The sequence below is a fragment of the Symsagittifera roscoffensis genome, chromosome 4 (assembly GCF_963678635.1).
Source record: "Symsagittifera roscoffensis chromosome 4, txSymRosc1.1, whole genome shotgun sequence".
NCBI classification, from domain to species: domain Eukaryota; kingdom Metazoa; phylum Xenacoelomorpha; order Acoela; family Convolutidae; genus Symsagittifera; species Symsagittifera roscoffensis.
Window position 1 is genome coordinate 44,983,673 of NC_087065.1, and position 10,410 is coordinate 44,994,082.

Here is a 10,410-nt window from a genome sequence, read left to right on the forward strand (position 1 = left end):
AATAATGTATAATCATGCTGGTTTTATATTTTGGCTATTAATTGTGTTTCAATCAGACCCCTAATAAGCATACAAAATGATTTTTGTCTATCCCCTCCCATATCATTAAGTATCGTGATTCAAATTTTGTCTGAATTTTGTTTGATACACGAGGAATAAACTTTCAATTTTTTTGTTGACAGCAATCCTGAATTGAATTCCCTTTTAGCTTATTGCAGAGTCTTCATTCTCATCTTTACTATGCTCATCAAAACAACAACTTCCTGCAAGCATTTTTAGTCACTGAAAAAAGCTAGTCCATTTAATGAAGCGTAACTAAATCATTATTGGCTGAGTATATTCAAATTGATACAAATCATCGTCCAAAACTAGGTACATAAAGTTTTCCGTTATTGTCAGTGATGCTATTAGATGAAAAGAGCATCTTTCTTCGCTGAGTTGTCGGTGATGCTTCTAAGCTTCTAATCTGACTGTCACGTTTACTGTCGGATATTTGGCGCAAACTGTTATCCAAGGGCGGCAACAGGTTGATCATTGAACCTCTTCTGTCCCGTTCATTGTGTCTGTTACTTGATTTGCTGTGTGTACTGCTGCGCCTACTAGGTACAGGACTGTTAATCGGTTCCAAAGTAAAAGATCCTCGTCGCGAGGGGTTCGGAGATCCGCTCACAGGAGTTGACGACGTGAAGGCACAAGAAGATGCTTTAGATATGGATTGTCTTTCCAACTTGTGCATGACTGTTATGTCATCTACCACTGTTATCTCACTGTACCCGGGAGGCGGAACTTTGATATCGCAGTTGTTTTCATTGGCATTTGAGTTGAAGCTTGACGAACGGTGTTTACGGCCCAAGTGGTCGTGTTTCTTGTTCGGATAGGGACAGGGGTCTTTGTCCCAGGCGCGGACTTCGATGGCCGACAACTGTGATTCATCGCCGGCACTGCAGATAAACTTTAGTTTAGATCCAAAAGCTTCAATTATTCATCAATATTTTAAAAACCCAAAATAAATCTAGTTCTCTTAATTTTGTGACTCAGTAAACAAATTTGGCGTTGAATGAGTGCTCGAAAAAGGTTCAATAGAAATTCAAAAAGAACCTCGCAAGCAAAACTCACGGTTGTTTTTGTACTCATAACCTCGTATTTAAAGAAAAGCGCCCCATTCGCTCAGTTTTTATGCTCACCTATCTGAATTCACGAAATTGTCGATGAGGAGTTGCTGGCCGTTCATGCTGGGGGATCTGCTCCTCCGCATGTTGACGGATCCAATATGAGGGATAGGACTGCCTATATGGGGTCTGCAGCTGGAAGAGGCAGCCGAGGAGAGCTCAGAGGAGCCCATTCCTCCTCCTCCCGAGCAGGCAGAGAGGGAGAGCAGGTGGTTGTCTTTAATTGAGAAGCCACTGCCCCCATGGCCTCCTGAAATAAAAGAAAAAAAATGGCCTCTGCAATTTTGAATATTCAGGTCTATTTAGTTTTCTCTACTTTCTTATCTATTTTTAGCTTTTTCTCGTAAATTTTCTAGAAAGATGTAACTATAATCAGATGATGAAATAAAAAACAATGATCGTCAAATTTCTGTAAAATCTATTCTCAGCTTTAAGTTTTCGAACGAAAGTTATCAAGCAATAAAACTTCGGTTCACAAAAAGTTTTTCTAAACAAGCTCATCAAGCGATAAAATTTTTTGATTTGATAGGTTCATGTTTGAGACAGTGAATCATTTTCTAGCCAATTGAAGTTTTCAATCGAAGAAGAAACTTTGAATATTTGTAGTTATTTCAAAAAACAAATCGCTTCAAGAAACTAAGTTTTTTTGAGCAAGCTCATCAAGCGTCAAACCAATGAAATAATTAAAGTTTTTATAGCGTGAATTGGTTAGCAAACTTCAAAAGGCTAGTAATTATTTCAGAGAGGTAAATTTGTTGAGAAAAAAGATTTTTCTAAGCAAGCTCATCAAGCGTCAAAGTTTTGAAAGATTTAAGTTTTTTTATAGCGCAAACTGTCAAAACAAGTTCATGAAGCAATGAAAGTTTGAAAAGTTATACTTAATTCAGAGTTAGTTAATTGGCTCGCGAAACAAAATAACTTTTCTTGAGCAAACTCAAGCGGCGAAATTTTGAAAAATTCCATTTTTTGGTTGCTCACGTCGAAGCAAGCTTATTTAGCTTATCAAAGCAAGCTCGTAATGCAATGAAGGTTTAGTTATTTCAAAGTGAATCTGTTCGCAAAAAAAATCAATTTTTCTCAGGCAACCTTATCGAGAGATAAAATTTAGAAGCTTTATTGTTTTCTTTTTTTTGAACAAAACGCAAAAATAAGGATCAAGCTCATCAAGCGATGAAACTACATTTTTTTGTAATTTCAGAGAAAACGAGTCGGTTCACAAAATATCCGTTCTTAAAGAAAGCTCATCATGAGTTTTTGAAAAATTTCAGTTTTTTGATAGCGCATCAAGCGTTTAAAATCTTAGATTTTCGTTGTATTAAGTTTCGCTCGTTTTATAAAAACAAATATTCGAGAAATCCCTTGGCAAAAGAAAACGATATGAACTGTCTAGTCTTGAAGTTTGATTGGGTTTAAATTGTCTGAAGCAGCGACCTACCAAAATATTTGAGAATATTCTAGATTCAGAAAACGTAGTTCTATAAAACTCTTTTCAAGCTTGGCAGATATCAATTTCTTACACGTTGCGACCGATAGCCGCATTTTAACCATTGCGCCTTATGAGTATGAAAAACTTGTCATTTGTTTAATACTAGCAAGCCCTTTTCCAGTAATTAATCAGCTCGCAAAAAAGTAGTTGCTGTTCTGATCAAGCTATGAAGCTTTGAACAATCTCAAGCTGAGCCAGATCGTAAATCGGTTTGAAAACTTACCGTTTTATACAACAAACGGTTCGCGAAAAGTTGAACTTATCTGAGCAAGCTATTCAAGCTACGACATTTTAAATACTTCCAATTAATTTCGTGAAGCGAATCAGTTTGAGAAAAATTAAATTTTTTCTAAACAAGCTGTTCAAGCAATAAAACTTCAAAATATCAGGTAATTTCATGCAGCAAATCTGTTTGCAAAAAAACTTGAGTTCTTCTATTGAAACGATCAAGCAATGAATTTTTGGATTCATACTCTTGCGATAAGCAAGAAAATTACAATCGGATAACAGACTTTTTTTCCTGCTAACAACTTTATCCATAGGATGACTGAAGTTTGGTCATCTCAACCTGCCTCTCAATTTCTACCCAACTTGCACGTCTAACGGCTGCAATTCAACAGCTGGCTTCACCGACTGAATTGATAATTATTTTACAGCTGAAGTTGATTTTTTTGTCGGCAGTATTGATTTCGACACAAATTTTCCGGCTTACTTGCCGGGTAAATAATTCCGTAAATTCTTTTGATAGATTTCTCAAGTACTTTTTTCTTGATTTTCATGAGGATAAATATAGTTCGTGGTTTTCTGGTTTTTACGGGCGCCAAATTTTTCTGTTGGAAATAAAACTTGACTTTTTTTTCAGCTGCAATTTTTTTGCGAAAAAAAATTCAATTTTTGGGATGCATGGCTCTCGATTTTTTTGTTCTAAAAGTGCGTGAAATTAGCTTGAGTTTTAATTAGTTAAGTGTGTTTTAGGTTTGAACAATTTTGTTTGAAATTGATTGAAGCTGATGATTCAAAGTATTGTTTCAATACGTCAAAAAAAATAAACTTCTAGATTTTTACTGCAAGGTTGACTCGACTGTTTTGTCTGCAAAGGAATGTGGTGCCAAGTTCTGCACGAGCTCTAGAAGTGTAGTTTTCTCCGGCTGCAGTTTTGACAAAAAAAAGTTTTTCGTGTTTTTTTTTATTTCAGAGGCAGTTTTTTTATGTTGTTTTTTGTAATATAGACCTTTTTCCGTTGCGAATAATGTGTTCATAACTTATAGTTTTTGATGTAATTGGGTTATGTTTATAGGTTTTCAGTGTTTTGTCAGATTTTCAGCAAATTCTTTTCTGTGGCAATTGTTTGTTATTTTGCATCAAGTTCTTGAAAACTTGTTTTTTTTGGTCTTGTATTATAGCAGTAAGCGGATAGGGCCTTTCACACCCAATTAACTTTGTTGGATATGCAAAATTGTTTGTTTGCAAAAATTAACGAACAATTTTCGAGTATATTTGGTGCTTTTTCTATCTCAATTTTTCAATCAAAATGTTTTCTGGTCGTTTTTATCTATTGGTTATCAAAACAAAAGTTCAGCCCAAATCATTTTTTTTCTTTTGAAGGTAATTGATTTCTTTAACATTTGCAATAAAATTGTTCTTGATATTTTAGCGTTCGGTTTTTTCAACAAAATCATTCAAAATTTTTTATGTTTGAGACATATTGTCTTATGACTTTTGGAGCTATATGTGTATTTCAAGTGGTGCGAAGCTCAGCTTCTCCTCTGTGCTTTAAGTTGTTTCTTAGACCGTATCCTTTCGTGAAAATTTCAAGTTTTTTTAAGCAATCGAATCTTGTTATGATACTTTGAAACAAATCAACTTATTTTTTGAAGCGAATCTGAAGGCAAACAAAATTATTTCTTCTGCTGAAGCCATTCGAACGAGGAAGATTTGAATTATTACATGGTATTTTTAGAAAGAATCATTTTGCAAAAAGTTGAAGTTTTTCTATCAAGCTATTTAATCAATGAACTTTTGAAATATTTCCATTCATTTTACAGAGCCAATCAATTCACAAACAGTTCAAGTTTTTCTAAACAAGATATTCAAACTATTAAACTATTTCATAGACCAAAATGGTTTGCAATAATTTATCTTTTTCTTATTGAAGCTATGAATCTTTGAAATATTTTATTCGATCGGCTTGGTTTGCGAAAAGTCTGATTTTTTTAACAAGTTTTTCAAGCTATGAAATATTTCAAGTTATTTCATAGCGCAAATCAGTTTACTAAAAATTGGTTCTTGCAAGCATGGAGGTTGCTCTTTTTAGTCATTTAGTTTTAGACTGAAATGAATCTGTAAACGCAAAATTTTGGATAGTAAGTGGGTGGGTACTGTCTAGCCTTGAAACTGAATTGAGTTCATCTTGTTTGAAGAGCTTTGAACTTTTTTCGGAAAGATTTCTAGAATAATCCAGAATTTAGAATGATTGAAAGTTCTTGCTTGACTAAACGCCTCTTAAAACTTGAGCTCGATGGTTGCTCTGAACGATTCTTAAAACTTCTGATCTAAGTCTTCTTAAACGCTGTGCTGGGAAAAAAAAGTTAAAACGTTGCGTCCATAGCATATAAAGACTTTCATTTAATATATAAGATAGAGATAGATTTCGAATAGATCGATTGTTATGAAGACGAAAAACATGTCATTCGTTTAATATAGAGATAGATTTCGAATAGATCGAACTAAATAGACCAAATTGAATACTGGGCAAGTTCACAATTTTTCAAAACTGCCGCTCAGGATCGGTTCTTTGTAGTTCGAACAATTCAGCATGACTCACCACTTGATTCTTCTTTGAAGCCACTCGTGCTGCTGTTTAAGTTATCCAGGGACCTACTCAGTCCAGAGTTGATGTCTGGCAACTGCAGTGTGACCATTTTGTGCTGCCCTCCAGTCTTCTCATTCAACAGATTCTCCTGTTTCAGGAACTCATTAAAATATTCGCTCTCGCCCCCTTTCCGAAGCAGGTCTCGCTTGTACATTATCTTCAGTTCAGAATGCACGTGCTTCCAGTGCTGGCGTGTTAAATGACTGAAGCAAATAGAAAACTACTTTTAAAGTATAGAACATGACCGTTCGTATCAGGGCGACGCCCTCTGAATGTTTCTTCTGCTCTTTAAAGTCTATACAGCGGTGATCGGTTTGTAAAAATTAATCAAATTTTTATAATGGAAAGTTTTTGAATGTTTTGAATGTTTTTTTGAAGGTTTTGAACACTACCAATTTCGCTTATGGCAAAATATTAAATAGACCAACAAATTGACAATCTTCAAACTTCTTTATTTTACAAAAAAAACGATCACAGTAGAAATAGCTTTTTAAAATTAAGCTCAAGACAACAATATTTTTCGAATGATATATAAAAAAAAAATCCCATCAAAAATAGCTAGTTAAGAAGTCGCAACTGTTCAGAAGAAAAAACCACCCAAGAACAAACATTCCGTCACTTTCTTCAAACGTCGAACAATAAACCATCCCCCCCTAGCAGTTTACCCCACCCCCCCCCCCCCCCACCCAGTTTACCCTGCCCTTTTAGCCTGCAAAAAAATAATCGAATTTAGTTCTAAAAATGAAATGGATTATAATGGGTTTTCATTTAAAAATAATCAATTATAATTGATTATCTTGGCAAAAAAAATCGATTTCAGTGACAAAAATAATGGATTATAATCGATTATAATGATTATATTTTTTCAGAATTAATCGATTATAATGGCAATATAATCGATTTCGTGATGTGAATTTTACATCTGTAATGGATTATAATGGATTATTTTTGTCTCGATAATCCATTATAATCTATTAGAATCCATGGGCGCTCGGTGCGGGCACTAAAATCAAAAGTGGAGTAAAAGACTTCAAAAGTTAATTTACTACGGAAGGTTAAGATCTTTGGGTGGCGAGTGTGCCGAAATTGCGCCCCTACCCCCTATATCTGTCCCTGTTCAGTGTGATGTAGCATTTTATACATTTTAAATGAAGTTGCTGTGCTCCAAACCAATGATATGGATAAGAAATGGATAGCCTAACATAAACTGATGGGAGTTGAGAATTAATTAAAAAACCATTACAATGCTTCTATGTCCGTTCTTACTTCCAGAAGTTGGGCACAGTTGACACTGAGGGAACCTGCTGCAACACCACGTATATAATCGTTCGGACTCTGACATCCAACTCCTCCCAACTCAGAAGATGTCTCCCTTTGATCGCTGAAACTCGCAAAATTGCTTGGAAATTAATTGCAATCACAATTGATCAAATTTTCAAATCTGAAGCCAATTTTTCAGTTCCTTAATAAGAACAAAATCGTTTCTATGATTTAAAGCGACTTTTGAAATAATACAAATTGTACACGTTTTTTTAAAAATAGTTACAAAACATATTCAGTCAATTTTTCTAACCTCCAATTTTGGTCGGCATGTCGACATTTTGGTCGACATGCTTTTTCGTTAAGTCTTCAGTAACTTGATCATATAATCAAAAAATGTGACATCATTTGGTAATCGATACCGCAGTTTCTTTTACGACATCGCAAAATGAAATGCGAGCAGAGCCCTTTAATGTTTTAAGTTCTCAAAACAAGTTCAAACACTTTTTTCAAAAATGACACTCATATTTTTATAGAGAAGTGAACGTACACTTAACAGATTCGTCGTATATATTAGCATAGTACTTGGCCCAGTATCGCATCACCGCCTTAGAGAGAAGATCTGCGTCGAACCACGTGATCTCCAATGGCATTTCTTTCAGAGCCTGAGCGGCCTCAAGGCCCCGCTTGCCCAGGTAGGGCGCCAGTTTGTCAATCAAGTCATCAGGCATCTCTGGAAACAGATTGTGGTAAAATAGACTAGTTGCCATTAGACAGTCAATTGTAATATTATCAGTTGTATTTTTAGGGGAGCGGTGGTGAAGTGGTTACGTCTCCGCCTCTCAATCGAAAGGTCGGATGTTCCGATGAGGCCCAACATGATCCGTGCTCGTTGCTTAAGGGAACGTTACCCAGCCCAGAAAAAATTCAAAAAACATGCATGTAGTCGTTAAGCATGTAGTCGTTATTGACAAAACTGTTAACTGATTGCAAAAACTGTTTGATAATACCTGCTCTTTTTTCTCAATTTGAATCACGTACAGGATGTTTCAGATTAAATTTCCCAAGTAAACGCCGAATTCCTCAATAAATTTTGCGCGGAGATACTGAAAATTTGAACTGTAGTTGACCGGAAAATTTTTTAACTATGATTTTTCAAACTGATATTACTATAGGCAATTAAGACGTGAAAACAACAGCCTGAGGTGAAAACGAAAGCTACCTACAGCCTAAGAACCTTTTGCACTCTCTTTCCATCTATTTTTACGTGGGGTGAAACTTTCAGCACTCAGATCATACGCTCGCGGACTAAATCCGCCAAGGACGAAACCTTACAGGACATTATTCGACACCCCTGAACATTTTCTTAATGAGAAATTGGAATGATTTTTGAGAAATTTTATCTGAAACACTTGGTAAAATTAACGTCAAAACTTCGCCTGCGGTGCAATTTTTTTTTGTCAAAATAGGGTTTTGATGGTATTTAAAGAAATCGGAAACTCAATATGATCTATCTAAAAAAAAGGTCAACAAAATTTTCAAATAAAAATGTTAAAAATCCCCCCCCCTCAAGAAAAATATAGATCCACACTGGCAATAAATAAACGTCAACTTGATTTACCTGATTCTAAAATAGGCGTCTTTTAGTGCAGGAGCGGATTTAGAAAATTTTTCGGCGTCAATGTATACTAATTTTGAAAGGGGAGCGCGCGCCAAAAAAAGCGATTTTTGGTAAACATTTGCGATTTTAGGCGCACAAAATTTGGCCAAAACAGGGTCTGTTTAGTGCATTGAGAGTGCTAGCAAAATCAATTTGGACGACGGACAATATTTTTGAAAGTCCCCCCTCCCAGCCTCCTAGTTCCGCCTCTGTCTTAGTTTAATAATAGTACAATTATATGTGCTCTCTGGGTGGTAAGAAAGTATTCTAAAGTTTTTTTCGCTCACCTAAATGAATAAATTCCTCCTCGCACCATTGAGACAAGTCCACGTTCGTCGCAATCTGGATACCTTTGGTCAGGGGCGGATCTAGGATTTTCTCGAGGGGGGGGCGGATTTTCAAAAAATTTTCCAAAATTTTGACGACCTTTTTTTTTTTTTTTTAGGTCGACCAAATTGATTTTTATTTTTCGCGCTCTCCTAAAGCACTGTTTTGCCCTTATTTTGGCAAAATTTTCTGCGCCGCAGTCAAATTTTTGAAAAAACAGTCAAAAAAAGCCGTTTTTGGGCACTTTTTGAAAAATTTTGAAAAAAAAAATGCGTTTTTTTGGCGCGCGCTCCCCCTCAAAAATAGCATTTATTGGCGCCGAAGGCGCCTTTAGAAAAATTTTAGGGTCGGTCAGCCAAAAATGGATTTCTGAAAAAGTATCAAAGGGGGGACCATTTGGGTCGGCAAGGGGTCAAATCCCTGAGGGGGGGGGCGTCCGCCCCCCCCGCCCCCCCCTAAATCCGCCCCTGCCTTTGGTGTTGTTCCGGCGGTCACTGATCACTCCCCGGTTGGAGAAGCCGAACGTATCTCTTATGAAGTCAGTGTCCAGTAGCTGGAAGCCGCCGCCGGTCCTTTTGGGGGAAACATCACCAGTAGGAGAAGCGGGACCTACGAACACGTCATAATCAGCAAAAAACATGACTGTTTACGGCATAAATGGCCTTCGAAAATTTATAAGTAAGTTTGGTATATGCTAATTCTTATCATAAATTTATCAATTGATTTTTGTAACGTTCTGGATTTTTTTTCTACAAGTTATCGAAGGTCAGAAAGGGCTATAAGGAATCGCAAAATCATTGATCAACAAGAAACTTAAGCAAAGTCAGGGTTTGCATATATGTGGAGACGTTGAGATGTTTTAACTGTACAAAAATGAACGCAGAAATATGAAAATAAAGATGGTTTTGATGTAGTGTTAAAAAGCATTAGCAGATCAGTTTGACCCGAAGCGTTTTTATATTTTATGGACTTTTTTACATATCTTCAAAAACATAAGTGATGTTTTAATTGACCTAAATTGGAAATCGATGTATCATTTGATTTTAGACCATAACTCACCCGGTATGTTGTTCACCATTTAAACAATCCAAGATTTAATGAAGATTGATCATGTAGAAAGACATTTTCTAAAATTGATGCGTGTAAAATTTTGCTAGGTCTGTCTTCCAAAATTGTAAAATATATATATATATACTAAAAAATTGAAAACTGAAAATAGAATCTAACAAATTACGTAATTTTGAAAAAAAAACTCATTTTTGAAATCAATTGCGCAACATAAAGACAATTTTATACAACTCGATTTACAAGCGAATCTGATGTTTTAACAAGAAATCGGCCTGAACCATAAACTGGATCACGTTCTTTTCATGTCATTTTTCAATTGTTTCAGTTCAGATTAATATGGCCGTGGTATGCTGGAACAAACCCGACATAATGCTTGAATCATGGTTCCGCACTAAGTCATTTACAACTGGCTGATTATTTGTCAACAAAAGGTTTTTTGAAGCGGTTACCAGTTTAGCTTTTCGCGTTGATATTGTAACATCCTTCAACCGGGTGAATCGCGTTGAAAACAGCATGTGATTGAAGCGAGTTGTTTTGTTCAAAATCGAGTTGTGTGAATTTTTCAAGA

At 35.8% G+C, this 10,410-nt stretch overlaps 1 protein-coding gene across 3 annotated transcripts; it reads right to left on the minus strand.

Annotated features, from left to right (window-relative positions):
- Positions 1-260: 260 nt before the first annotated feature.
- LOC134844418 (uncharacterized) lies at positions 261-10,174 on the minus strand. Of its 3 annotated transcripts, XM_063861088.1 has the most exons (8): positions 9,834-10,174; positions 9,246-9,383; positions 8,735-8,797; positions 7,338-7,520; positions 6,794-6,908; positions 5,480-5,730; positions 1,185-1,419; positions 261-941 (listed from the first exon to the last, which is right to left on the minus strand). In XM_063861088.1, exons 1-8 carry the CDS (start codon positions 9,850-9,852, stop codon positions 356-358), a joined length of 1,590 nt encoding a protein of 529 aa, XP_063717158.1. In that variant the 5' UTR covers positions 9,853-10,174; the 3' UTR covers positions 261-355. The 3 variants fall into 3 exon arrangements, with proteins under 3 accessions (XP_063717158.1, XP_063717156.1, XP_063717159.1); XM_063861086.1 differs by lacking the exon at positions 9,834-10,174 and having other exon boundaries at positions 9,246-9,718; XM_063861089.1 differs by lacking the exons at positions 8,735-8,797; positions 9,246-9,383; positions 9,834-10,174 and adding an exon at positions 8,409-8,464.
- Between the last annotated feature and the right edge of the window lie 236 nt (positions 10,175-10,410).